The 27184-nt window shown below is 45.8% G+C and overlaps 3 protein-coding genes and 3 non-coding genes across 12 annotated transcripts; 1 reads left to right on the top strand and 5 right to left on the bottom strand.

Moving 5' to 3' along the window:
* Window positions 1-2400: 2400 nt before the first annotated feature.
* On the bottom strand, window positions 2401-2474 carry TRNAN-GUU (transfer RNA asparagine (anticodon GUU)). The gene has a single exon. It is a non-coding gene; the product is annotated as a tRNA-Asn (tRNA).
* A 788-nt stretch (window positions 2475-3262) lies between these two features.
* On the bottom strand, window positions 3263-3334 carry TRNAD-GUC (transfer RNA aspartic acid (anticodon GUC)). The gene has a single exon. It is a non-coding gene; the product is annotated as a tRNA-Asp (tRNA).
* Window positions 3335-4027: 693 nt separating this feature from the next.
* Window positions 4028-4604, bottom strand: LOC128331868 (histone H2B 1/2/3/4/6-like). Its single transcript, XM_053265833.1, has one exon. The coding sequence runs from the start codon at window positions 4581-4583 to the stop codon at window positions 4203-4205; it is 381 nt and encodes a 126-aa protein (XP_053121808.1). The 5' UTR covers window positions 4584-4604; the 3' UTR covers window positions 4028-4202.
* A 515-nt stretch (window positions 4605-5119) lies between these two features.
* Window positions 5120-5192, top strand: TRNAF-GAA (transfer RNA phenylalanine (anticodon GAA)). The gene has a single exon. It is a non-coding gene; the product is annotated as a tRNA-Phe (tRNA).
* Window positions 5193-6121: 929 nt separating this feature from the next.
* Window positions 6122-6537, bottom strand: LOC128331872 (histone H4). Its single transcript, XM_053265838.1, has one exon. It carries the CDS (start codon window positions 6482-6484, stop codon window positions 6173-6175), a length of 312 nt encoding a protein of 103 aa, XP_053121813.1. The 5' UTR covers window positions 6485-6537; the 3' UTR covers window positions 6122-6172.
* A 2977-nt stretch (window positions 6538-9514) lies between these two features.
* Window positions 9515-25502, bottom strand: HNRNPC (heterogeneous nuclear ribonucleoprotein C). 7 transcript variants are annotated; one of them, XM_053265821.1, is made up of 10 exons: window positions 25320-25502; window positions 23355-23460; window positions 21011-21036; window positions 17201-17469; window positions 15044-15158; window positions 14063-14110; window positions 11493-11653; window positions 10926-11027; window positions 9987-10144; window positions 9515-9887 (listed from the first exon to the last, which is right to left on the bottom strand). In XM_053265821.1, the coding sequence occupies exons 4-10, from the start codon at window positions 17439-17441 to the stop codon at window positions 9804-9806; spliced, it is 909 nt and encodes a 302-aa protein (XP_053121796.1). In that variant the 5' UTR covers window positions 17442-17469; window positions 21011-21036; window positions 23355-23460; window positions 25320-25502; the 3' UTR covers window positions 9515-9803. The 7 variants fall into 7 exon arrangements, with proteins under 7 accessions (XP_053121796.1, XP_053121795.1, XP_053121797.1 ...); XM_053265820.1 differs by lacking the exon at window positions 23355-23460 and adding an exon at window positions 21494-21544; XM_053265822.1 differs by lacking the exon at window positions 23355-23460 and having other exon boundaries at window positions 25288-25502.
* Between the last annotated feature and the right edge of the window lie 1682 nt (window positions 25503-27184).

Raw genomic sequence — 27184 nt, 5'->3', positions numbered from 1 at the left:
ATGGGGTTCCTCAATGTTCCATTCTTTTCCCTTCCTGTTTAACATCTACATGAAACTGCTGGGAGAGGTCATCAGGAGAATTGGCGTGAGGGGTCATCAATATGCAGATGACACTCGGCTGGTTATCTCTCTCTTTTTCATTAGACACAGGTGAAGCGGTGATTGTCCTGAATTGGTGCTTGGATGCACTAATGGACTGGATAAGGGTGAATACTTAATCCAGACAAGACAGAAGTAATGTTGGTCATTGGTTCCTGTGCCTGGTTGAATGATATTCAGCCTGTCCTAGGTGGTGCTGCACTCCCCCTGAAAGACCAGGTTCACAGCTTGGGGCTGCTCATTGATCCAGCACTGTCACTAGAGGCTCAAAGTGGACTCTGTGGCCCAGAGCGCCTTTTATCAGCTTTGGCTGATACTCCAATCGCAACCTTAAGAACATAAGAACTGCCCTGCTGGATCAGGCCTATGGCCCATCTAGTCCAGCATCCTGTTTCACACATTGAGGGCATGCCCTCTCTCCTGCTGTTACTCCCCTGCAACTGGTACTCAAAGGCATCCTGCCTCTGAGGCTGGAGGTGGCCTAGAGCCCTCCGTCTAGTAGCCGTTGATAGACCTCTCCTCCATGAAGTTATCCAAACCCCTCTTAAAGCCATCCAAACTAGCAGCCAACTCCACATCTTGTGGCAGAGAATTCCACAGGTTGATTACGCATTGTGTGAAAAAGTACTTCATTTTGTCAATCCAAAATTTCTTGGCAATCAGTTTTACGGGATGGCCCCTGGTTCTAAGGTTATGAGAGAAGAAGAATAATTTCTCTCTCTCCACACCATGCATGACTTTATAGACCTCTATCATGTCTCCCCACAGTCGTCTTTTTTTCTAAACTAAATGGCCCCAGGTGTTGTAGCCTTGCCTAAGGAAGCTGCTCTAGGCTCCTGATCATCTTGGTTGCCCTCTTCTACACCTTTTCCAGTTCTTCAATGTCCATTTTTAGATGTGGTGACCAGAATTGTATACAGTAATCCAGGTGTGGCCGCACCATAGTTTTGTATAAGGCCATTATAATATTAGCAGTTTTATTTTCAATCCCCTTCCTAATGATCCCTAGCATGGAATTGGCCTTTTTCACTGCTGCCGTGCACTGTGACACTTTCAACAAGGTGTCCACCACGACCCCATCATCTCTCTCCTGGTTGTTCACTGACAGCTCAGACCAGAGCAGTGTATATGTGAAGCTGCGTTTGTTTTTCTTCCCAATGTGCATCAGTTTACACTTGCCAACATTGAACCATATTTGCCATTTTGCTGCCCACTCACCCAGTTTGGAGAGATCCTTTTGGAGCTCCTCACAATCTGTTTTGGATTTCAATCACTACCCTAAAGAGAACTTACCTGGACAGAGATAGCTTGGCCACAGTTACTCATGTTCTGGTAACCTCTTGCTTAGATTACTGCAATGCGTTGTACATGGGGCTGTCTTTGAAAGGAGTCTGGAAACTGCAGCTTTTACAAAATAGGGCTTCAAGGTTATTAACTGGGATTGGGCATTTAGAGCATATTATGCCAGTGCTTCATCAGCTGCATTGGCTCCCAGTCCATTTCCAGGCCCAATTCAGGGTGCTTATTTTAACCTTTAAAGTACAGCCTTTAAGGCTTGGGACCAGGTTACCTGAGAGAGTGCCTTGCCCCATATGTCCCAGCCCGAACTATAAGATCTACAGAGGCCGTTCTCCGTGTGCCCCTGCCAAACAAGGTGAAGCAGGTGGCTACCAGGGAGAGGGAGTTTTCGATGGTTGCACCCATTTATGGAATAGCCTCACCAGTGAGGTTCACCTAGCTTTATCACTATGTTATTTTAGAAGCCAGATAAAGACCTTTTTATTCACCTATACCTTTTAAATGTTAAATTCTGATTTTGAGATTTGATCTGATTTTTAACTAATTTTAATATGAGTTTTTAAGCTGCTTTGAATTGTATTTTGTATTTTCTTTTCTTCTTTTTTATCTGTTATGATTTAATGTTATATGTTTTTGTTTTATGTTGCAATCCTCTGTGTAAGCCACCCTAAGAACAATTTGTTATAGGGTGGCTAATAAAGTTAATTAATTAATTAATTATTATATATATGTAGCTGACATAGTCACTACTAGGTGCTGAACTGATCTTGTAACTGGTTCTTTAGAGATTAATTTAGCGAGGTTGTTTTGACTGAACTTGTCAATCTTTTTTCATTATGAGACATAGATTCTAGAAAGAAAGATGCAATTGTGCCAACTGGTTAGAGCAGCAGGAGCAATAACATTACGTACCAAAATGTTGATTTCTACTTTTTGAAGTTTTTTGTAATTTCAGTTTTCATAGAGACCCCCGTCACCCCCAGCTGCAAAACTTACAGATACCGTCCCTGGGTGGGCTCGAACCACCAACCTTTCGGTTAACAGCCGAACGCGCTAACCGATTGCGCCACAGAGACCCCCACAACATGCTTTGTGAAATTTTGCATTATCGATCTATGTAGCACCTTTAGCTTGTAGCTTGTGGCAAATACCCTGTTAATGCAGCGTCTTGCTCTCCACTGTGGTTAGCAAAGACTTCCCAAAAGATCCACAGAGTAGGGCATGAAATGCTACAGCCTTCTCATGCTGCGTTATTCTTAGTATCTGTTATTCAGAGCTATACTGCTTCTGAATATGGAGACTCAAAACGTTATTTCTGTTTTTATATAAAGATTTTCAACAACAAAAAGTTCAAGACACATACATAGCAAAATGTCCCCTATTCCAAAGGGGCTCATAATCTAAAAAGAAACTATTCAAACACGGGAGCTAGGCTGAGCTGGGACTGAAGGAGGACAGTGGCTTTCGCCCCCTGATGAATCTGAGTCTCCACTTGTTAAAGGTGGCTTCTTTGCCCAGTTAGGAGGGAACCTACCTATATCCTACATTAATGTATCTAACCTAGCAGCAGTCACAACTTCTGGCGGGCACTGAATCCCATTAATTAGGCACGACTGTCTGCCAACCAGGTTAGGTTCTCTAGATGTCCCCCAGTCCTTATGTTGTGGTAGGAAAAAAACCAAGGTTTCTACCCTTTCTTTAAAGGAGACATAATTGTATAAACCTCAGCAATGAAAACCTTTCATACTAGAACAACAAAGTCTTAAAGCGTGTGTATGTTTACACTTGCACGTTTTAGGTGCTTTTGCAGAGAAGCGACAATAGATAATTACGAAGAAACAATGAAAAGAAATTAAAGAGTGCTCTCCCCGTCGGGGAATCGAACCCCGGTCTCCCGCGTGACAGGCGGGGATACTTGCCACTATACTAACGAGGAAGAAGCGGTAAAAAGAGGTTGCAGATTTATCCTTTTATGTGCCTAAAAGTGGCCAACTGAATGGTCTAATATATTATTGGTGGACTATTCCTCAGCGCGCCAGTTTTCAATATTTTAAGCAGTCCTCAATTCCCCCTTTTTACAATCAATAGTCATAGTTCAACAATATGCCATCTATTCACTTTTAAAAATCATTTTGCAATCAGTTTAATTATATATTTAGCTAGCTGCAAATTCCAAGTAATCAGATATTCTGCCGATGTATGTTGAACGGAGTCGCTATTCTTTCCCCGTTTGAAATACTCAAGAATGCCTTCTACAATAATGTGTCTATAAATACTGAGGCAGACACATTTTAGCAATCCCAGCTCAATTAAATGCGTCTAACTGCAGATCTTAACACCAGATTGCATCGAGACTTGAACAGGAGAGGAAATGAAAATGAACTGCAAAACATCATTGATTAACATCCGCTTATAAAGGCGGGTCTTTCAATCAAGTATCTTTTGCCCCACCACTGAAGTTTAAATAGAACATATGGAAACTACTTAGTTGAATTATAGGCATCACATGATGCATTTAACACCCAAAAGATTTTTGCTTACAATTGGTTCGTATAGTAAGTTACTAAACCCATGCGCTGGGGAATACAACTTCAAGAGCAGAAAAACTCAACCAACACCACTCCAGGAATACAATAAAACATGATCTTTACAGCTTAAAGCATTAGAGCAAAAATACAGCTTTTAGTTTACAGTGTTTCCTTCTGTGTACCATAAGAGACTAAATGACTAGAACTCTTTTACTGAGAAAGTGGGTGGCTCTTAAAAGAGCCTTTGGGTTTTGAACTGTCTTCTCGGGGAGAAATTTACTTGGAGCTGGTGTACTTGGTGACCGCCTTGGTGCCTTCAGACACAGCGTGCTTGGCCAACTCTCCCGGCAGCAAGAGGCGCACGGCCGTCTGGATCTCCCGGGAAGTGATGGTGGAGCGCTTGTTGTAGTGGGCCAGGCGGGAGGCCTCGGCGGCGATGCGCTCGAAGATGTCGTTGACGAAGGAGTTCATGATGCTCATGGCCTTGGAGGAGATGCCGGTGTCGGGATGGACCTGCTTCAGCACCTTGTAGACGTAGATGGAGTAGCTCTCCTTCCTGCTCTTCTTGCGCTTCTTGTCCCCCTTCTTCTGGGTCTTGGTGATGGCCTTCTTCGACCCCTTCTTGGGCGCAGGCGCTGATTTAGCAGGCTCCGGCATCCTCACCAACCGTGCGCAACAGCAACAAACGAATGATGCAGGAGTTTTGCTCAGTGTCTCTATTTATAGGACGTCTATGCAAATAACTGCTTGAAATATCCTAGTTTGTTATTGGGTAACTAGAGTTCTAATCGCATATCATTGGATGAGAGGTTAAGCAACTAGAAGCATTTTAAACAACGCGCTCCCATTGGATGATTTAAGCCGGTGTTTTTTTTTATTGGCCCTCTTGAGAAACCTGCGCTGATTGGTCAGGAGAAAATAGGCGTAGGAAAGCAGGCTGCCGAACCCCTTATCAGTTTTTCCCGGGAGCAAAGCTGTTCTGCAATGTGTACTTTTCACCCCCTTTTTGTTTAAGCTATGTTTGTGAAACACTGAAAAGGGACAAAATACTAATACAATTGGATAGTACAAGTGCCAACGAATAATAAGTATTTCCAGTATGTTTTCACACAATTAGAAAAGAAGAATATTTTGTACATTCTAAAAAGCAGTTCAAGATCCTTAGGAATGTCCGTAAAAGTTGCTTTTAAGAAGCCGAAATAGCTCAGTTGGGAGAGCGTTAGACTGAAGATCTAAAGGTCCCTGGTTCGATCCCGGGTTTCGGCAAGCGTTATTTTTCTCTTTCATGAAAGCATCTCACTTCCTGAAAGTATTTGTTCCGCAGTGCTGATGAAATGCACGGGTTTTTTCTTAAGTGTTCTTCTGGTTTGTTAATATTGATGTTTTATGTATTTTCCAGAAATGCTCTAGTGCATACACACATGTTTAAGTCTGGCTGGCTGATGATAATAGTAAATAATGAACAAAGCAAGTTATATCTGGAGTTTTGCAAAGAATGCTGACTTCAGTTTACTTTGGTACACCTATTGAGACATATCTGGAAAACTGGTTTAGAGCCCTTGCTGAACTTTTCTTTTTTGAATCTGTCCCAAATCAATTGTTAAAAGAAGTTCAGCAAAGGCTCTAAACCAATTTTCCGAACGTACCTCTTTAAGAAGTCGCCACTATTTCTAGGCACGCTTATCTTAGCGTCAGTCGTGTTTAACACAGTAGGGTTATAGACTAACAGGAATAGTATGCTGTAGATTAACCCATTTTCATTTAATTTTAAAAAACGAACCGCTTCTAGTTCCATTCTTCCTACTGATAACAGTTCTATAAATACTTCAAGCACTCGGGCTTTTCTTGGAGGAAAAAGAACTCATACTTTAATAGAAAGCGGCCTCAGTAAGCCTGAACGTAGGTAGATTTTTAACTAACTTTAGGAAAGCTCATCGGTGTTGGATCAAGAGACATTTTAACAACAAAAAGGAAATCTTTGTTGGTTTGGGACAGCTGTGAAAATTACTGAATACACGCAGCCAAATCCGAAGGCTTAGCACAGCAAGTTGAGAATACTTACTGCAACGAAGTAGCACTATTAAGACACCAAAGAACAATTAAAAACTCAAATCGGCCTAAGCAAGCCACGCTGTTCTTAAGAGTAAGACTGCTTTTAGGAGAAAGCGACAACAGCTGCTTTTAAGGATAACGTGGGTGGTCCTTAAAAGGACCTTTGTTTGTACGATTAGAAGTTGAAGAGCTGCTCAACCACCGAACCCATACAGAGTCCGGCCCTGGCGCTTCAAGGCATACACCACGTCCATGGCGGTCACAGTCTTCCTCTTGGCGTGCTCGGTGTAAGTCACGGCATCACGGATGACGTTTTCCAGGAAGACTTTGAGCACTCCGCGGGTTTCCTCGTAGATGAGACCAGAAATGCGCTTCACTCCTCCACGGCGCGCAAGACGGCGGATCGCAGGCTTGGTAATGCCCTGGATGTTATCACGAAGCACTTTGCGGTGCCTCTTTGCACCTCCTTTCCCCAGGCCTTTTCCTCCTTTGCCACGTCCAGACATTCTTGCTACTACAGCACTGCCCTTCGAAAAGCTAAAGCGAAAATAACCTTCCCTTAGCTAAGCTGTCGCCTTATATATGTGCTTCGACGACCAGAAAGAAACCTTCAAGGTAAACCACGTGACCCTAGTGGGCGGAATTGCTCTATCCAATCAACGAAAGACAACAGATTTCAAATAAACCAATCCGCACTCGCTTATTCCAAGAGCGCGAAAAGGGTGGTGAGGTGTTTCGATTTTGTTTAGGTTTGCCTCCCGCGTTTTAGAATGCGGGCCTCCAATCATGTACGTATTTACTGGGGAAGAATTCCCATTGGGATGAATTGGATTTACGCCAACGAACTGAGCGGACAACTACTGCGCTATTCAAACTAGACCTATCCTCCCAGCACTTGCAAGACTTGTGTGCTGGGCATTGTTAACATTTTAGGATAAAGGCTCGTTTCTTTTATTTGCCATTCCAAAATTCTTCCTTGGCAGCGAGCATTAAACAGGAAGCGTGGAAGAGTCATCACTGCATTTATAGGATAAGGTGGGAAGGATCTTTTCTTTTTGTTAGAGAAAAGCAGGGCTTTTATACTTCTGCAAGTACACATTGGCCCACCAGAATTTGATAAATTCTCTGCTTTTGTTGCCTACTTGGGAATGCAAAACAAAGAAAGCAGGCAAACAGTTAGCAAACCTCAATATATGGTTCTGGGGAAGGGTGTGTGTGCTGCTTAGGTTAACACAAGATGCTTGGGCCTGGGCTGCCAAGAGGGAGTCTATCATATCAATTAAGGAAGCTTGTTTCTATTTCTCTCTCACATTAGTTCTTGTACAAAAGCTGTTCGTCTGCAGCAAACATACTCTCAGCCACGAGCCATTTCCTGCTCCATAGACGTTTGGATTCATTCAGAACAGCCCCAAGCCTCTGCTCCGAAACTGAGGGGATGAAAATCCCAGTTAATAACTAATTAGAGAGAAAGGGTAGAACGAACAGCACCCAGACTCAAATTGCCTCACTGCAACTGAGGTGCTAGGCACTTTTGGGAGACATCGAACTGGAGAAGGGACTAGATCTCTTGACTGGAGCACCACAGAATGGAATGTCTGGAATCAACCCAAGTCTCTCTGGAAGTGTCATATTTCCGGGTAGGATCCTCCCCACAGATTCCTGCTGAGGAAGGGCACGAGGGAAGAGACCTCTGAAGAGGCTCAGGGACATTTTCAAATACGCCAGGGTTAGGTTGCCAACTCAAACTATTCCAGATTTTTCCCTCCCAGTATTTTGTATAATGCCATTGATATACCAAGCCAGCTATTATATTTCATATAGTATCAATATTGTGTTCAATAGTCATTACGATCAATGCCAGCTCCAGTAGACTCCGACCCTATCCAGGACTGAGTGGTCTATCATGTTTGTACAGGAGGCAGTCAGACATTAACGTCCCTTGTTGAGGCTGTGTATTTTTGAATCCTACAAGCAGGATATGGAACACAGGAAGCTGCCTTTTACTGAGTCAGACCCTTGCTCCATCTAGCTCAGTATAGTCTACGCAGACTGGCAGTGGCTTCTCCAAGGTTGCAGGCAGGGGTCTCTTAAGAGTTGGCAAGGCGTTCCCATCCCCTTCCTAGAGCGGTTTCATCCCCGACAGGTATGTTGCTTGCCAATGCAATAGACAGGTTAGCGGAATATATAGAATGTGTGAGCTAGTAGGACTCTTTCAAGAATCTGCCATTTTAAACGTGTCTACAGCTCCCCAAACCTAGTTCCTGCACACAGTCCTCTAATCCAGAGCTACACAACTTCAGCCCTCCTGCAGATGCTAAACTACAACTCCCATCATCCTGTCAGTGGCCAAGAGTCATGGATGATGGCAGTTGTAATCCAGCATCTACAGGAGGGCTGAAATTTTGTGGCTCCGATGTAATCCTTCACCATGCCTTTTAATCACCCAGTCTGTACTCCCACCCATCCAGTGACTACTATGTAACCATGTCGAATCAAAGAAGCAACTCCTTGGGCAGCTGTGCTCCCTCCCAACATTAATCCGAAACTGCAAACCGAAGAGCAATTTGAGTGGGCTGAGACAAGAGGCATCTGACTCTCCTCTCTGAATCTTGTCAGCCGATACAAGGCAGCCTTCTTAGGCTCATGTAACAAGATACAAAGCAGGAGGGCTAGGATTAATTTACATTGGTGGGGGAAGCTCATGAGCTTTTGAATTTCTGCAAACTGCTCTAGGTCAGCTGAAAGGTGGGCAACTATGGTCCAAGGCAGCCACCCTTTCCCTGCCCTTGTCAGTGGCCACAATGGCAAACACTTGCTTCCAGACACAGACACACTTTGCTGGCCAATGAAGTTTAAGAAGGGTTCAAGTTCTGATTTAGCAGAATGTGAGGCAAGTTCTCTCTGGGGAGGGGGGGGGGAGTCAGTTTATAGTTCTGATGGGTCAGGTATTGCAGCTATGACTTCATGTGAACAGGAACAAGAGAATGGGCTACGAGTTTGCTAGATGGGTCTTCTTCCAACAAGAAAGTTGATGCAGTCCAAATCTGACATTCCGTTCAGCTTCCACTTTTGATTTGGGCTAGCAGGTGAACTTGTCCTGCAAATGCACCAGTGCCTGCTACTGTTCCCTCTTAAGGTGTGCAGACGTGCACAAGTTTTTGGATGTCCACTCAGTTCATTTTAGATTCCACTCAGGTTGAATCAGGAAGGCCCCATTCTGAATGCATGTGTCCGCACACTGCCTTGATACTGCTGCCCAGAACAAAACTCATTGCGCACAGAGATGGGGAAACAATTAGAGGGACCACTGGTGCCTGCTCATAACCAGAATTACTTCTCATTAATAAAACCAAACACATTTAAATCAGAGTTCTGACCTCCAGGGCTCTGCCTGCGAATGGGCTGCAGAGGCTAACCTTTATTTGATTTCAACGCACCCCACCTCCAACGTACACCCCTGGCAATGAGTGTATCTGCCTTTTTAGGCAGAGGATGCCCCCTCTACTGCAAAAGCACCACAGAACAGACAAGTCATCTAAAAACAATACGTCCTTTTTTAATTGTTAAGTCAATAAAGAGGTATCAAAATTAAAAGAGGAAAATTACAGGGGTCTTAACAGAACTACTAGGAAAGTGTGGGCAGATGTGGGGAGGAGGGGCGGATGCAACAGAAGACACAACATCATGAACACGCAGGGCGGAGGGAGACGGAGGGCGGGAAGGAGGGCAGTGTGGAGGCAGCCGGCAAGGGGCTGAGGAGAGGCTCAATATCAGAAGAACGTGTGTTTGCCAAGGAGGGGGAGGAGGAGGAGAGGTGCTGGGCTCTTAGGAGTCGTCTTCGCCATTGGCGCTGTCTCTGTCATCTTCGCCTTCTTCGGGCTCCTTATCATCCCCCTTGATGGACTCCAGCTGAGAGAGAGAAGGGGACAGGCAGAGGGAGCGGGTTAGCAAACAGGGGGAGCCGCTGCTCTCCTCGCTCCTGGATCTCTGCCGCCTCCAGCTTCGTACCTGGTCGTCTCCCCGGTCTTCGTTGTCATCATCGTCCAGCAGGTCCCCTTCCTCAGCAGAGTCATCTGCCCCAGCCTCAGACTCCATCTTGACATTGCTCTCTTCTTTCTTTGCAGAGCTGCTGCTTTGCTCTTCCTCAGATTTGTCATTCTTCAGTTCTGGGAAGGAAAGAGTGAGGCGAGGTGAGATGAGAGGGTCTGGACAGGCAATGCAAGCGGCTCACCTATTCTTGGTGCTCTGGGGAGTTGCCCATTAAGATCTCATCAGTGCTAGATCAGGGCTGCAGAACTTTAACCTTCCAGCTATTGTTGGACTACAACTCTTATCATCCCCTACCACAGTGGGCAAGTCGGGGATGATGGGAGTTGTAGTCCGACAGCTGGAGGGCCAAAGCTCTGCAACCCCATCTTAGATCAAGCCCATCAGTAGCTACCAGCTGTGTAGACTAGAGTTGCCCCCAGCCAGGAATGCGTTTGTAAACTGAAATGTGATTGGTTCTCTCTCAGGACATCTACATATATGCACTCAGGCACGTGTGGGCTAGCAGCTGTTGTGGACTTTTTAGCAAGGCTGTTGCAGAAAGCTTTAGTTATCAACGGAGAGTGCTGGCCCAGAGGCCGTCCTCCACAGCTAATAAGAGAAAGAACAGCTACTGACCCTTCTCTCCAGTTTCTGGTTCAGCTGCTACAGTGTTCAGTAATGAGTCCCCACCAAGAAACCCATGTAAGAAACCCACCAAGAACTTTACATTATTTCCCACATGCACCCTGAGTCTTTCCCCAGACATATGAACAAGACGCTATCTATCAGGAAGGGAAAGGACTAGACTAAACTTGAAGATAAAATTCAAGCCCATTATTCTGCCTTCGGCCCACAAAAGGGGTTCTAAGCCCTCCATTCCTCCTCCCTTCCATCCCACCCACTCGCCCTACTGCTTACTTTGATCTTTCTCTATCTTCTCCAGGCTCTCCAGCAGGGAATCCACTTTCTGCTTGATCTGGGTCAGCTCCTTCTTAATGGTCTGCAGATCGTCTCCTTTCACTGCAATCAGGAAGAAAGGACATTAACCCCAGGGAGAGGATGTCCCCATTGCTCGATTGGCTCCCCTCCTCCACTTCTTAATGAAGGGCAAAGAAATAGGCCAGAATTAAGATGCCGTTCTTGCGGACAGAAGGTGTGAACTAGAAGTGTTGGCATTTCCCTGCTTCCTAATCCTAGCAAAGAACAACGGATAAAAGATCCTTCTCGCAAAACAGATCAACAGCCCGCTCCCGGGGGTGGGCAACTGTGACTCTCCAGCTGTATTTTTATGTGCCTGGGGATGATGGGAGTTGTTGTTCCACAACGGAGGGAGAGCCAAAGCTGCCTACTCCGACCAACCTCCTGCTTTTCAACACTGTCTTTTTGCTTATCAAGAGAAGAGGCATTTCCTGAATCCTAGCCAGAGTCACTTTACAAAACGGGAGCCTTCAATTCACCCGCCCTGCAAGCAGGCTTGACACATACACTTTCCAGACTTGGAAGACGATCCCCGCTGCCCGCTCTTTGAGTTGAAGCCACTCTTGCCCCTGCGGGAGGTGTTGCCAGAGACCCGCTGGCGTTTGGAGGGGACCACGGCCCTGGCAATAGGCGGTGGAGGCGGCACCCGTGCTTGGTAGCTGTACATCCTAGGAGTGAAAGAGCCATTAATCAAGGAACCAGGCCCTGGACACCAATGACCCTTCTTCCCCTTCACAAACACCCTTTAACCCCAGAACACCTTCAACACACACTTTCGTTTTGCTAAAAGTGGCAAACAGCATCCTGTGCTTCTACAGCTCTTGCACTCTCATACTATATATTTACATTTCTATAATATAAGTGCATATAGAAATGTTATCTCTATACAGAATATAAATATTTTTATAATTTATAGAAGTGTCTATAAATTTTTATGTTTATTGCATTTCTATACTGGGTAGTATATGAACAAAAAAAAAAACACACCCAACAATCATAACACAACCCAATTTAAGGCAGTTTTAAAACAGTATTAAAACCATAGAAGGCCAGACTTAAAAATGAGTTTTAAGGCCTCCCTCAAAATCCATCAGCGTTGTTAAAGTGCAACTTTCTGTGGGGAGAACATTACAGTCTAGAAGCGGCTACAGAGAATGCCCAGTCCCAAGTTGCTACCAGACAAGTCAGTGGCAGCGGGAGAAGGACCTCTTCTGATGACCTTGTGTACATTCCTCACCAGGAGGATCCTGAGCAATGAAGTTGTGTGAGGTCCTAACTATAAGAATGTCCCCAAGAGGGGAACTGTTTGCTGCACACAGTGGTGGGCTCTCCTGTGTTACAAGTTTCCAGACAGAGGCTGGATGGCTATCCGTCAGAGAAGCTATAGGCGTTCTCTGCTATGGACCAAGGGTTGGACTAGAACATTCTGAAGGTCTCTTCCGACTCACCTTCTACGACATTACACTCCTAAGACACCCTAGAGTTCTCTTCTGTCCATGCCTCTACATCTTCCCTGTAAATTTAACCCTGCTTCCTTCTTCTTGTCTCACTGTCAGGACACAACCTGAACTCAGCAGATTCTTCTGTTCCCAATATTTAAAGTCACATTAATCTATATGTCTAAAGGGTAAGAGCTCATTGGCAGCGCACACACTGTGCACATGCGATGTTCCACAGCTGAATCCCCTGAATCTCTAGAAAACAGGACCATAGAGCCTGCTGCCCAAAACCCAGTCAGAGAAGACAGTACCAGGCTAACACATGAGAAAGCAGCAGCTCTCAAACTCCTGTTCCCCTCCTCCTGCACTGAACACACACAGGCCTCTCAGCTTTTTTGTCATGCAATAAGCACTAGGACCTAACCCCACCCGACATTCCAAGGACACATCCCTCCATCCGGCTCAACTTCCATATACACATAACCAATGGAGGTGGCAAGAGTCTAGATTTATGCCAGCTGAGCAAGAGTAGACCCTCAGACAAGCTGCATGGCCTGTACCAAGAACCCACACCATTCCTTGACAAGCATGAAATATTCCAGGAGCAGAGTGTTCCAATTATTGTCCTAATCAGACCCATGTGGTGGTGCCCCTCCTTTCCCACCCAAAGATTTATGCAGAGCATTGGCAGAACAATGCATCAGCCAGAAGAGGACTCAGGGGAGACAACTTCCACCAAAGCAAGAATGCAGCCAAGGGCATCAGTTGGGATACAGTTTCCCGCTTACAACTCATCAGCTGCCTCAGCTGGTCCAGAATGCTACTGCAAGGATGCTCATGGGTGCAAGCTGCTTCATGAGTGTCACACCCATCCTGCGGCAGCTTACTGATTATAGAGCCTGCTTCTGGGCTAGATTCAAGAAGCTGGTCTTGACCTTTAAAGCTCTACACAGCTTGGGACCGGGGTACCTACTGGACTGCATTCGCCCATATGAACCTGCCAGGAGCCTCCACTCATCATCTTAGGCCCTGCTCATGGCCCAGCCACTAACAGAGATCCAGTTAGTGGGGATGGGAAACAGGGCCTTTTCAGTTGTGGCCCGTTGGCTTTGGATCATCCTCCCCGAAGAGCTTCACCATGCTCAAAAAAACAACTAAAAACACATCTTTAAATGCTCCATTTTAGCTTATAACTGGTAGGTTCTTTAGTTTTGATAATTCTCAATTTTTGAGCTTTTAAAATAACTTTTAATTTGAAACTTAATTCTGATTGTGGTTTTATCCTGGACTTTTGTTTACTTAATTTGGTTAATTCTATTATTTTAAATTGTATCTATTTCATTGTTGTGAGCTGCCCCGAGCAGTGGTGTACTGGAGGAGTGGGGTATAAATATTTTAAATAAATTTCTAAAAATAAGTAAATCAGTTCTGACATCTGCCTCCTTTCCCCCTCTGCTCTCTTCCTTCTGCATCCTGGATTTGCTTTTGTTTTTAAAATCTGTAAGCCTGAGGGAAGAGCCTCAGTTTCATTTTCATGTTTGTGCATACTATGTTGAGTTTTTGATCAACACGAGCGGCTTGGGAGAATATTAGTCTGAAGAGCAGAGTAAGAATACAGGCATGTTTCAGTCCACTTACCTGTCATAGTAGTCACGCTGGAAGTCATAGTCCAGGTCAAAAGATGACCTGAAAAACAAAGCACATGTCTGGTCAGCATTTGGGATGCCAGCCAAGGAATCCTGCTCAAGAGGCAACAGACCAGGGCTGGCCAAACTGAGGTGCTCCAGCTGCTACTGTGCCACCACACTCCTCATCCCTGGTGACTGGCCATTGTGGCTGGGGGATTTGTCCAACAGCAGTGACTGAGCCTCAGGTTGGCCATCCCTGCATAAGACTATCTACCAATATCCAGAGACCACTCCCCACCTGGCATAGCAAAGATTAAACAGTTATTTACAGTGGGAGTGAAAAGGCAACACTGACGGGGCAAGCCCATCCATCACCCACCCTCTCCACTGCCAGCTGCGAAGCCATCTGCTCCTTGGTGCTGGGATCCAACAAGATGGCAAGTTCTGCCATTGAAGGTACTAAAAAGCCACCCTGCTATAGCCTCTGACATGAATAGCTGCATGCACAGACATATACATACACATAGGAACATAGGAAGCTGCCATATACTGAGTCAGAGCATAGGTCCATCAAGCACAGTATTGTCTACAGACAGGTGGCTTTTCTAAGGTTACAGACAGGAGTCTCTCCCAGCCCTACATAGGAGATGCCAGGGAGGGAACCTGGAGCCTAGATGCTCTTCCCAGAGTGACTCCATCCCTTAAGGGGAATATCTTACGGTGCTCACACATCAAGTCTCCCATTCATATGCAACCAGGGTGGGCCCTGCTTAGCTAAGGGGACAAGTCATGCTTGCTACCACAAGACCTCCTCTCTGCCACAGACACACACACTAGACACACACACCCTTGCTATACACTCAGCTTTACCACCTCACAACCACAGCTGGAGAAATGACAAACAAGACAGATGGAGGAGCTGCCCACTGCAGGGCACAAACCAAATAAATAAAAATAGAAGTTAAAATAATGAAAACATAAGGGTCCCGACCTGACTAGAGGGGACGGAGAAGGTGGTGCGGCTACTGACCCGTACATCTCTGTGGCCGATCTCTTCACCCCGGTTTTGCCCCGGTTCAACTTCGGCTCAGCAGCCAGGTTAATATCTGAAAGAGAGAGACACGCACGTGCCAGGTTGAAAGCCTGCACTTCAACAGGCTCTCCGACGTAATCAAGGCCAAAGAACTTTTAATGCAGCCTGTCCTATCTCCTAGAGCAGAGGAAGCTCATGCAGATAAGGCCAGCTTCCACTCCATATATAGTTAGAAACCTTGAACAGGCACCCACCAATGCTCATGTGCACTGAACAATAAGCCATTAATCCCAGCAGCAGGGCAAGCTGGAAACAGCAGAAGGAACATAGTGGATATAATCAGAATACACCAACATTTGATATCACAGAAGCATCTGCCACCAATTGCCAGCACACCAAGGCTAGCGCAAACATGCCCCTTCTTCAGATGTTCAAAAACCCCAAAGAATCCAGGTGTACTTGGGACCGGAGAGTGCACCAGCTAGCCACGTCCCCCAAGATCATCTATTCTCTGCAGAGTATTCTATATCATAGGGATAAGCTTTCCCTGGGTTTTGTGCTTGCTTTTAACAAAAATTGAACCTGGAGGGAGTGGGGCAGTGGATACAGGAGACCAAGGTGTGGCTAGCCAGCATGCTCTTATTCCCCTGTACTTGGCTACAACACATCTGGTATTTGGAAGGGCTAAAAAGGCATTACTCTTTGTCACTCCCCTTGCCAGAAAATTCAGTCTCGTCCAACTCAGCCAATTTTTCCTGCTGGATAAGTGAGCTAGCACTCCCCAGCTGACAGAGGGCAAGCTGCACTCAACACTCAACCGCTGGATGGGGTTGGGCCACTACATCAAACAAGTTTCCTCACCCCAGCCAACAGAGAAAGAGACTGTCACTCCTTTCAGTGCTCCCTCCAGTAGACAAAGACTCATCCTGATAAGCAAAGATGAGCATTCCTATACAGGATGAAGTTTGTAAAAGCCACACTTGCACTCCTAAAGAGGAACACTTTCCTAGAACAGAAGAGCACCATCCTTTCTGGTATGCCATCAAAATTAATACTAATCAACAGGCAGGTTTGTCAGTATTGAGAGGTGGTGGTGAGGGAAGGTGGAGGGACCCACAGGGACTGGTGTATTATTTTAGAAAACCATGTGCAGGGATTGGTCTGTTGAACTTCAAGATTTTCGGAGCAAGGTGAAATTGTGGCTGTCAAACTAGGTACTGATCCCTTTTACATTACAGGGTACAGGGAAATCAGCTGTACAAGGAGCACACGTTTCTACTTTTCCTGTTCCTAGGTAAGCATATTAGCTACCTAATGGCGCAGCGGGGAAATGACTTGATTAGCAAGCATGAGGTTTCTGGTTCGAATCCCCGCTGGTATGTTGGGAAACACTATATCGGGCAGCAGCAATATGGGAAGGTACTGAAAGGCACCATCTCATACTGCACGGGAGGTGGCAATGATAAACCCCTCCTGTATTTTACCAAAGAAAACCACATGGCTCTGTGGTCACCAGGAGTCGACACCGACTCAATGGCACAACTTTACTTAGAATGAACAGAAAGATTCCCACTGTTCCTTACCTTCTCAAAAATGGCAGTGGATATACAACCTCCTGGGAGGAGATCTGTGTGGTGCTGGATGCCCTGCTTACTAGACAGCCAGGGCACTCACCACTAGCAAGGGAAGTCATAGACGAATCACTTGGAAATTTGAACCTGGGTCACACATGTCAAAACCCAGCATAAAATAATTTAAAAAGAATGAAAAAAAGGATGTTCTACTTAGCAAGCTATATTTCTCATCATCAAATGGAAACAAGGCAAACCAAGCGTAGATTAGAAGCCCACTGCTCTACACTCCCCAAAACACGTTTGAACCCTCACCTTCCTTTTATAACCAGTGCACACCACCTCTCACCCTCCAGGACATCTAGGCTGCCTCCAATACAAGCTCAGGCAGGTATGAACGCAACTTTTTGACAGAACAGTAGCATGGGGCTGACGGGGGTGGGAGACAGAAGAGCGAGGCAGCATCCATCCAAGGTTCAGACAGGCAAGGACTTCAGCCAGACCTAAGCACAGAGAAAGGACAACACAATGGAACTCCTCTTACCTAGGACCTGGCCGGCAATCATCCTGCCGTCCTCGCCCGCCACAGCAGCGCGAGCATTGCGCTCGTTCACATACTGCACGAAGGCAAAGCCCTTGTGCACAGAGCAGCCGACGATCTTGCCATACTTAGAGAATATGGCCTCCACATCGGACTTCTTCACCACCAGAGTGTTAAGGTTCCCAATGAAGACACGCGAGTTGAGGGAGCGGGGATCCGTCTTGTTGGTGACGTTGCTGGCCATGGCTCACGCGCACAGCAGGAGCACGGACCTGGCGGTAGTAGCGGGGAAAGGATGGTCAAAGGAGGAAGGGCTGCTGGGTGGAGTTCAGAATCCTCCACACATGCAGTTACAAAGAGCACACACAGACCATACACACGGGCACTTTCTGGCCAGGAAACATTCTCCCCTCAGAAAGAGAAACCACCAGCCTGAAGATGCTAGGAAATCTCAAATCCCTTATCCAACCGGCAAGATACTTCAGTACTGCTATGCAGCTGTCAGCTTCCCCTCCTTAAAGAAAACAAAACCAAGCATGCAGAGAAAGTCTCTGGGTGGCAAACATGGAATGAGGTCATTTGGTTTTCAACCTTCCACCTAACCGAGCACATTTCTCCCACAAGGAACTCCAGGTCACGAGAAGCACCAGTTGCACATGACTTCTTGTCTGAAGGGCAGCATCCCCTATCAAGAGATCAGTCTGGGATCAACAAGCAAGCATCTAGACCCTTCTTTCCAAGGAACAGCATCTTCTGGGTTAGAGTCAGCCCTACTTCCAAGTAAATGTTGGTTTTCTTTATTCTAAGGAAGACAAAACAATATACAAGCCCAGGAGCCAGCAGCTCAGAAGCCACTGATGCAAAAAGCTGGCAGGTCTTCCAGTTGTGAGTGTTAATAGGTAGTGTGTTAAGAGTTCATGCACATTAAATTCTGTGCACCGTCTTTAAATAGAATGTGGGCATTCAAAATCTAAACTAAGTTCTCAATTTAAGGGCATCCTTGGGGTCAAGGCACGCTGAATAACCCACAAACCGCTGGTAAAATTGCCAATTTATAGATGTAGAAGCACTTGTCCAGTTCAAGACTTGTTTCATCCATTTGCACCAAACTGCTCTAATGCCTCCACATTTAGTACCATTAACGGCATCCACATAGATCTCTGTACCCTCAGCTGGGGCCTGTATTCAACATAATCCATATATTTAACACACATGGAGAAACTCAGCTCTAGCTTCAAAAAGTACAACACAAAATAAAAATGACCAGAGAAGTCTTGGAACATGTCCCGAACATGCTTAGAATATGGTTTGGGCCAATCCTTAGGGGATGTCCAATATGGAGAGACATTACCCTCCCTCAGTGCACAGAGAGGTTGAGAACAGGGCAAGGCCTCCCTCTGGACACTTTTCGGCCACTGGATTGTTCGTCATTTTCAAAATGCTAAGTATCACACAGTGTACGTAAGGCCAATGTAAACCACTGGATAGAATTTTATGCTTGGAAGAAACCCATTTCAGAACTCTGCTCAGCTATATAGCTCCAGGAGGGCCCTGCCTGTCCTAATCTTATGGGACTGTTGCAAAGATCAGATGAGGCAAGCGAAAGTTCTACTGAAATGCAGCAGAAAATACTCAAAGCCTCCCAATTTGTTTACTGCCAAAAAGCAGCTCTGACACCCAGGCAGTGGGTACATCATTCATGTGCTGCAAAGGAAGGCGGGACATCTTGGCCTTCCCTGCACTTTGGCTAGTGCATATACGTGCAGGATTCTTCCAGGCAAGTTGCAGCAAGGACTGGGGGAACAGGATCAGCTGCAGATTGATACAACTATCACTCTTCCAGCAGAAAAATGACTTCGGATTCGACAGGACACCTCAATCCTTCTGAACCATCTCAGGGCGGCAGGAGAGTTTGTTTTTATCAATCCTCTTCTAAAAAATAATCATGGCCAACTGCAAGAGGCAGACAGAAGGGCCTCACAGTACGGTTTCTGGAATAGTTCGCTTGAAGTTTTGCATTTGCACTACGAAGAGGCCACCCAGCTCATCAGAGAAGCTAACACCTTTTCTACAGAGATGCTTAGCGTCCGGAATTAGTTACCCAGAGAGCTCATGTTTCCTTCCGACAAGCGTTTTGAGTGCTGTGCTGCTTGTACTAAAGTAGTCAGATGTCTTTAGAAATAAGCATGCCTCATACTTTCTGAATTGTGGTCACGGCTAACACCATACTCCCCTCCACTTCCTAAGAGGCTTCTCCCCAGAACAAGGACATGAAATGAGGCATGCTAGAACACACTGGTAAGACTAATGTCCAATTTCTGGTAAGCCACCTAATGCCTGTTGTGAAGAGATTCCAAGTAGGCATGCCTGCAATCTCTTCACAATGTGCACTAGGCCTTGTATACTTAACACATGTATCGGTGGACTACAGGAAATCCAAGTCTTAGGGTCTGTCTATATTTAGGGACACAGGAAGATGCCTTATACTGAGTCAGATTATTGGTCCATCTAGCTCAGTACTGTCTAGACTGACTGGTAGTAGCTCTCCAGGTTTTCAGGCAGGAGTCTTTCACAGCCCTAGCTGGAGATTTCAGGGATCGAACCCAGGCCCACCAGCATGCAACAAATGGGCTCTACCACTGAGCTCTGGCCCCGTCTCCAAATAAAGCAAGTTAATAGGTGGATTTTCCTCCACAGGAAGCTGCCTTATATTGAATCAGACCACTGGTCCATCTAGCTTAATACTGCCTACCGGCAGTATTTCCTCCAGGGTTCCAGGCACGAGTCTTCCCCAACCCTACCTGGAGATGTCAGAGCTCTCATCTAGAAACTTCTTCAGGCAAGCAGATGCTCTACCACTGAGCTATGGCTCATCCCCTAAGAGGAATATCCTACAGCAGACAGTGCTCACATGTAGTCACTATCCAAATGCATTGGAGTCTTTTCCAGTCCTACTTGGAGATGTCAGGGATCAGACCTAGGACCTTCTCCATGCAAAGCAGATGCTCTACCACTGAGCTATAGCCCCCTTTGCTAGAGCACCCCATCCACAGTGCCTGGGGTGCAGGTGTAAACTCTTTCCCCAAGGTCTTTAGCAGGGACGGCTGCTGAAGCCTGGAATTAAGCCAACTCAGCCCCTTACCATCAGCCAAGACCGGTTTGTGTCTGCTCCGTGCGAGGCTCCACTGGCAGCTGCCTCTGCTACTCCGATCTGGGCATCCATGATGGTGTTTGTAAGGGAGGGACGGTGTGGAGGAGAAGGCCAGGGTGGGAACTGGGGGGGGGGGGAGATGGAAGGGGTGAGGTCTGACCAGGGAAGGGCTGTCACTGCTAGGGAGCGATCAGCACCACAGACACATTGCAGCAACAGTTGAAAAATTGCATAGAAATAAAATATTAAAAATTAAAAATAAAAAAATAAAAAAGTGCAGGAAATTCCTGAAATGTTCAAACAAGTTCTGGAGAAATCAGGTTCCGTTCTCAGCAGCCAGGTAATCAGGGAGGGAGGGGGGAAAAGAGTTAACGTGATCAATCCACTTTTTAATTTTAAAAAATGTGCTTTAAAAACCTTGTTGAGTTTCCCCCCCCAAGGGGTTAAAAGCCCAAAGTCAGTTTAGGACCACTCAGAAAAACTCCATTTTCATCCGGTTAAAAATCAGCAGTCATTTTTTTTAAATCACCATCATCAGCAACACATCATCATAGTCACAGTCACCACCATCATAGTAGCAATATCATCAATAACTAGTAACAACGATAAAAAGGAAATCAGTGGAAAGGCAGGAAAAAAATGGAAAAATTGGAATAACTTACTGTAGCCGAAGATCAAAAAAATCTCGCTGTAAAAAAACAAAAATAAAAATAGCCCAGATTAGAAAAACGGGAGGTGTCAAAAGGTCAAAGTCAGTAACGATTTTTTTTCCTCTCTCTCTCTCATTTCTCTGTCCTTTTTCCCCCTTCTGCACACTCTTGTGCCAGCCACGGTTACTGCAGAACCAGGCAGGGAAGAGCTCCTTGCAGGAAACAATCCAAGCCCTTTGAACACCAAGTCACTCTAAAAATGCCCGAGAGAGGCGCCCTCATGCGAGGCTAAAAGGTTCCTCCTCTAACTCAGCTGCTGCAGGAAAAAAAAAAAAGTGATATTTTCCCCCAAAATTACATCTTTCAATCCAGCTTTGGCTTGGCTGCAAGGCAACGCTGGGCCGCGCTTTAATAAAACGGCTCATGCTAAGGCATGGGGAAGGGGTGTGCGTGCGTTGGGGTGGGTTGGGATTTAAAAACAAACAAAAAACACACACGAAGCTGAGCTCCAGTGAAGGAAGGGTTGGGGGTTTTCGCCTTGCTGCCCTGTGAAAGGAGAAGGGACAGGATGAGTCAGGGTACCCCAGAAACGTTGCCCACATCTCCCAGACTTCCCCTCCACCTAGAAAACTGGCTGCCTCCCAAAGGGCTCCTCTGCCTTGCAGGCACAATTGCAAAGCTGCTGCCCTGATCTCGTGTTGCTTCCGCCTGTTGCCAAGGAAGCAGGTTGGGACGTCAGAGGCACCTGCAAGCTTGTGGCAGGAGGATTGTCTTCAAGCTCGTAAGCAGAAACCTTGAAAGACTGAGGAGGGAGACCTACATACACATTCGAATGCAAAGGACTGAGGGAGGCCTGCAACCTCACCACAAAGCACCAAGGCAACATGCATTGCTCTCTAGAAACCCAAGGTGTGCATGCCGTCACCTTCCAGTGACTTTTGTCAGTGCATAGGTTTCCTGCTCCTGGATCCCCATTTCAAGAGTATTTCATGGAGCACTGGATTAGGCCAGTATCACAGTAACCTGTGATACTGCAGATGTTGCTGAACTACAACTCCTATCATCCCCAGCCACAATGAATTGTAGCTGGGGGGTGATGGGAGTTGTAGCTCAGCAATACCTGCAGTACCATGGATTGGGAACCCCGTGGACTAGGCAATCCCTGCTGGGATTCATTAGCTATTCACCTCATCAGAAAAACACTGCAAATAATCATACTGAATGTTTTAGTAAATATCTCTTGTTTACTCAACCAGAACAGGAGTTCATAGTTAAGACATTCACCTTTCTTTGTCCAGGATTTCCTTAGAAGAAACACAGGATAATTTAAGTGTTTGGTATGGAGAGGGAAATCAGCAAGGAAAACCTCACCCAAGTATTTTTGGAATTACTGACACTAAACATTTCAATGGCAGCTTCAAGTAATATGGAGTGCCTTTCCAGACTAGTCTATAGGACTATACTTGGACTGGACACATTATTATTATGTCAGGGAGAATGAATTTCCATCTTATCATCCACAGAATGTACGTAGGAAAGGAAGACAGGCAATATATAAATTATATAACTAAAAGAATCCCAAAGTCACTATCTCCTCACTCAGACTGGTCATCTCAACAAGTGGAAGAGTATGGGGTTGAAGGGAGGGAAAAGAGAATTCACTTTACTCCTAGGCTATAGCGACATTTATGCCATAAGCCCAGGAGGCCTAATTCGGAGCTGCACAGCTTTGGCTCTCCAGCTGTCTTTCGACTCCCATCATCTTAAACAGCCAATAATCAGGGATGATGGGAATTGTAATGCAACATCTGCAGGAGGGCTGAAGCTGTGCAGCCCTGGCCTAATTAATGATGAAGCTATTACTGGCAGTGACCATTCCACTGAATGTGGCTTTAAAAGAGATGACTGAACCTGGAAGACTTAGATTCACACAGCTATGCACTGGTCTTGGGAAGTCATGGCAAAAGTCACATGGTGTCACTGAACACACCTGCATGTTCATTGTAGCAGGAACGTTTGTGGCCCACAGCCACAACTGATGACATAGTCTAAGACTTACAGAAGCTTATGGTATTCAAGACATCAAGGAACTTTATTTTTTTAACCCTACCTTAAACTAAACTATGTCAATGAAATTAATATTAAGTTTCTTAAAGTCCCATGTGACAGGTGTCTATATGTGACAGATGTCTATAGAGAGCTACTGAAAAAAGCTAACATGCATCCAGGGCCTGCTTGACCTATGGGGCTTTGACTCTCCAGTGGAAGTTAATCCTCATGTTTTGCAATTTACACATTGGATGGGTGCCAAGGGTTATCCTTGGCACTGTTAATACAGACAGGATTCTGCCCTCACCATGGTCAGTTTCCATTTCTGTCTGACCTACAGCTGCACTTCTGAACCTTGCAGTTTCCTCATTCTGTTGCTGCTCACCTCCTGCCTTATACTGCAGAATACTGACCTATCCCAGTGATACCAAGGATGAAAAGCAAGTACTACAGCAGTTAAATGTGACATTTTCATCAATAATCATTGTAACACAATATTATGAACAATTGCTTGATTCCCAAGGGGTCTAAACACTTTGGGAATGAAAACAAAACAGGCCCATAGGCCTCCTAAAATTATTTCTAAGAGGCTTTCAGGTTTTTAGTTAACTCTGACAGAATTAGAACTATGAGCTGAACCCAGCTCTCCTCTTTACAAAATATAAAAAGGCAGGGGGTGGAGGGAGCGGAAGAAAAGAAGCAAACACAGTAGGTACAAGGCAGTACAGCTGCACTGAACCAACTTGGGCTGGCAAAGAAAGCATTTTCAACACAAGAAATTTTTTCATCAGGGAGATGAAGCTCCAAAAGTTCTCTGTAACCCAGAAACGTGTGCATTGCCAGACCTGCAGAACTGCCCCCGCAGCAAATAGGTTAATGAAGCACATATCATTAGTGGAATCAATGTGATCATAGTCCTTATGGGATCAAGGCACAGAAGGACCTCACTGCACTGTAATCATTTATGCTATAGGCTTTTTTTTTTAAAGTAAGCAAGCCACTAAAGGCTCTGTAACAAAGACTAACATTTTATTACATTTAATGAACCAGGGTCCACAAAAGCGTTTGCCAATCTTATACATGCTTTCCTGGAAATATGAACTTCACTGAAGACTGCAGGAATTACTTCCAAATAAGTATGCATAAGACTGCACTGAAAGTCTGTTAAGCCTTCCACTGTTAAGCAGTGGTTCCTAACGTGGGGGGTCCGCCAGATGTTGCTGAACTACAACTCCCATCATCCCCAGCCACAATCAATTGTGGCTGGGGGCTGTAGTTCAGCAACATCTGGCGGACCCTATGTTAAGAACCACTGCTCCAAGGCGACTTAGGACTCTTGGCTGTGGCACAGCCAGGGCCTGGCACAGTGATCTCCTGGAAATCCTGGAAAAGCTAATGCTTGTGCCACATGGCCTGTGTTAACTTCTAGTTTTCACACAACACCTACTAGCATTATTTAGACTAACAATAACAGTAATATTTTTTTTAAAAATAGTAAGTTAAAACCTGAGCATGCTTGCTCAGAAGCAAGTCCATTGGGGCTTGTTTTCCCCACCCCCTCCTCAGCATGCAAAGGACTGCAGTCTAAACGAGGCTGCCAGTCCGTGGCGTGCGAAGAGCCTTCTCGTTCTCGCGCGCAACACCCACTAGCATTATCTAGGCCGGCAAGGACAAGAATAATGAAGTTAAAGCCCAGCACTTTTGCTCGGAAGCAAATCCACCCGGGCTCAGACCGCTAATCCGGGGCGTGCGAAGAGACGGGCCCTCGCAAGTCAGGCACGGCCAGAGCTCTACCACTTCCTCCTAATCCATCCACCTCACGTGTCTTGGCGCACAGGCGTCTTTTCTGCCCTCGCCGCCCAGCGCTCTCCCAAGGGGGAGGAGAGGCCGAGGGAGGGAGGCGAAAAGCGAAGAACAGCCTGGCCTCTTCCTCACTCTATATCCCCTTTTGTAACTCTCCTCCCCACCCCCGCCCTGCGCTAAGGTCTCTCCCGAAGGAAAGCGGGAGGAATTCAGTTTGGAATGTACCATTTGTACCGGGGGGGGGCCGCTATGGAAAGGTTCCATTTGCGGGAAAACGGAAAGATTCCAGAACACCAAGGTAAATACCAATGGGGCGGGGGAAGGGGAAGAGAAGCAGCAGGAAGGGCGATACCATTATTATTAGTAGTATCCCCACCACCCACCACCACCACCACGGAAAAGGGAAAGAAATGTGGCGGCCTTTTCCCCTCCGCTACCTCAGGCGAGATTCTCCGGGCACCGAACTCACCAGGAAGCCCCAGTTCCGCTATTGCGTCCCTTTTCTTAAACGTATAGGGATATATGTTTATATATAGTCTGCTCCACAGCTACGCTCCTCTCTTTCCACGCTCCGGACTCTTCACAAAATGGCGCCCCCGCCTCCCTCTGCCTCTGCGCCGCGCAGGCCGGATCTAGCGGGGACACGCCCCCTTCTCCACGCCACGCCCCCTCTAATTGGAACGGGTTTAACCCGTCGGCCTCGCTCGTTGGCTAAGTGCGGCTGTCTGTCAAGCGGGCAGCCAATAAAACACGGATGGAGTGGGAATGTTGGGGTAGTGGGGCGGGGCCGCGGGAGATGGAGGCCTGGGATGTTCGATGTGGGATTCGAGGACAGGGTTGTCATTCCATGCGCCATAAAGAAACTTCGCTTTGTGATTGGGTGTGCTGACTGGCAGTTCCACCATCTCGCCGGCAAAGATTCGCTTCAGCCGCTCTTTTTATTCCCCACCCACTTCCCAAGCTCCCTTTTCTGAATAGCTAGCGTCCCTGTCACTCTATTCTACGTAGGCTCTTATAGGTCAATATCAACGTAGAGGTACGACCTAAGGGAGCGTATTTCTTGTAATGTTTAACCCAGAGTTTGACGTACATCCGGGTCTCTTGAGGGAACGTTTCTCTTTCTTAGGACCCTAAGATGATGACGTAAACACGGCTTGAAGCTGTCATCGGTAAGGAAGCCGCTCATGACGAATTCCTGTGCCTGATTGGTCGCGGATAAAAACGCGGGGCGCTCCTTCAGCATGTCTGGGCCAATCCATGCCTGTCGTGTGCTTGGCTCCGCATTCTGATTGGCTTATTTGAAAGTGACCGCCCCTCATTGAGTTCCCCCCATTTTTCCTCCTCTTTTTAAAAAAAATATGTTTTTAATGCAAAAATCTATTTTAAAGAGCGAGGGAGTGGAGATCTTCATAGTTAGGGGGAAAATAATAAGATTGTGCAAAGGACCCCAGTCCTTTGCACAAGTTACCTGAGTATAATGAGTAATCAGGAGTTGCAGTGCATCGCAAGTCCTAATGATTTCAGTGAAATATATGAGTGGGCTGCAGCGTTCCCCTCTGGAAAAGAGGAAAGGTCTCCTCTGTCTTTAAGAGTCGTACAAAAGAGGGAATTTCAGCAAGCAAGCAATCTTTATTATGGTCAACGACCAGCAAATTCAACAACATTAAACATTTAAATTAATAATAAGCAGTAGGATAGGATAACAATAATTAACTACAACAATACAACTAAGATGAATTAACCAACTCTTGACGAATTTTACAGACTATATAACAAAATTTTGTAACATTAAGAAATTAAATGTTTCTAGTCAGACTAAATATTTAACGTAAAATAAATCTGAGTGGCCTGGAGAATTAACTAAAAAAGGGAAAATAAAACAACAAATATAAAAATGATGGTAAAGAAGGACATGAGCCATAGATTCAATGGCACCTATACCACAAGGGCAGAACCGGGCCGCTCTGTATTTAAAAATACAGGATTTTAAAATATTTTCCTTCTAATACAGCTGTAGGAAGCACATTAAAATGCACTAAAGTTAAAGCTCTTCTGAGTTTTGAGACCGTTATTTGATTTAGATATCTTGCTGGCCTTGAAATAAAATAATTAAAATTACTCAAAAATACATCTTTTGGAAGGCAAGATTGCTCTAACTGCCTTTCCATATCCATCACCTGTTGTTTAAACGCTTACTTAGCCTGCTCAAAGCCCATCACCATAATAGCATCCTGAGAGAAGCCATAATAATACCATTTTTGTGGGAGAGATCTTTTCCACTTCGTGTTAAAATTATCGACTACCGTCAATGGGACTGATCCAAGACAAAAACAT

The sequence above is a fragment of the Hemicordylus capensis genome, chromosome 6 (assembly GCF_027244095.1).
Source record: "Hemicordylus capensis ecotype Gifberg chromosome 6, rHemCap1.1.pri, whole genome shotgun sequence".
Taxonomy (NCBI): Eukaryota; Metazoa; Chordata; class Lepidosauria; order Squamata; family Cordylidae; genus Hemicordylus; species Hemicordylus capensis.
Note: the sequence above shows the minus strand (reverse complement) of the source record. Positions and strands in the feature narration are given on the sequence as shown.

Coding starts and splice junctions, on each gene's coding strand:
- LOC128331868 (XM_053265833.1), bottom strand. CDS start 4,583: ATGCCGGAGCCTGCTAAATCAGCGCCTGCGCCCAAGAAGGGGTCGAAG.
- LOC128331872 (XM_053265838.1), bottom strand. CDS start 6,484: ATGTCTGGACGTGGCAAAGGAGGAAAAGGCCTGGGGAAAGGAGGTGCA.
- HNRNPC (XM_053265822.1), bottom strand. CDS start 17,441: ATGGCCAGCAACGTCACCAACAAGACGGATCCCCGCTCCCTCAACTCG. Junction 10,145..10,925: donor GAAGATAGAGAAAGATCAAA/GTAAGCAGTAGG, acceptor TTTCCTTCCCAG/AACTGAAGAATGACAAATCT. Junction 9,888..9,986: donor AAGACCGGGGAGACGACCAG/GTACGAAGCTGG, acceptor TCTCTCTCTCAG/CTGGAGTCCATCAAGGGGGA.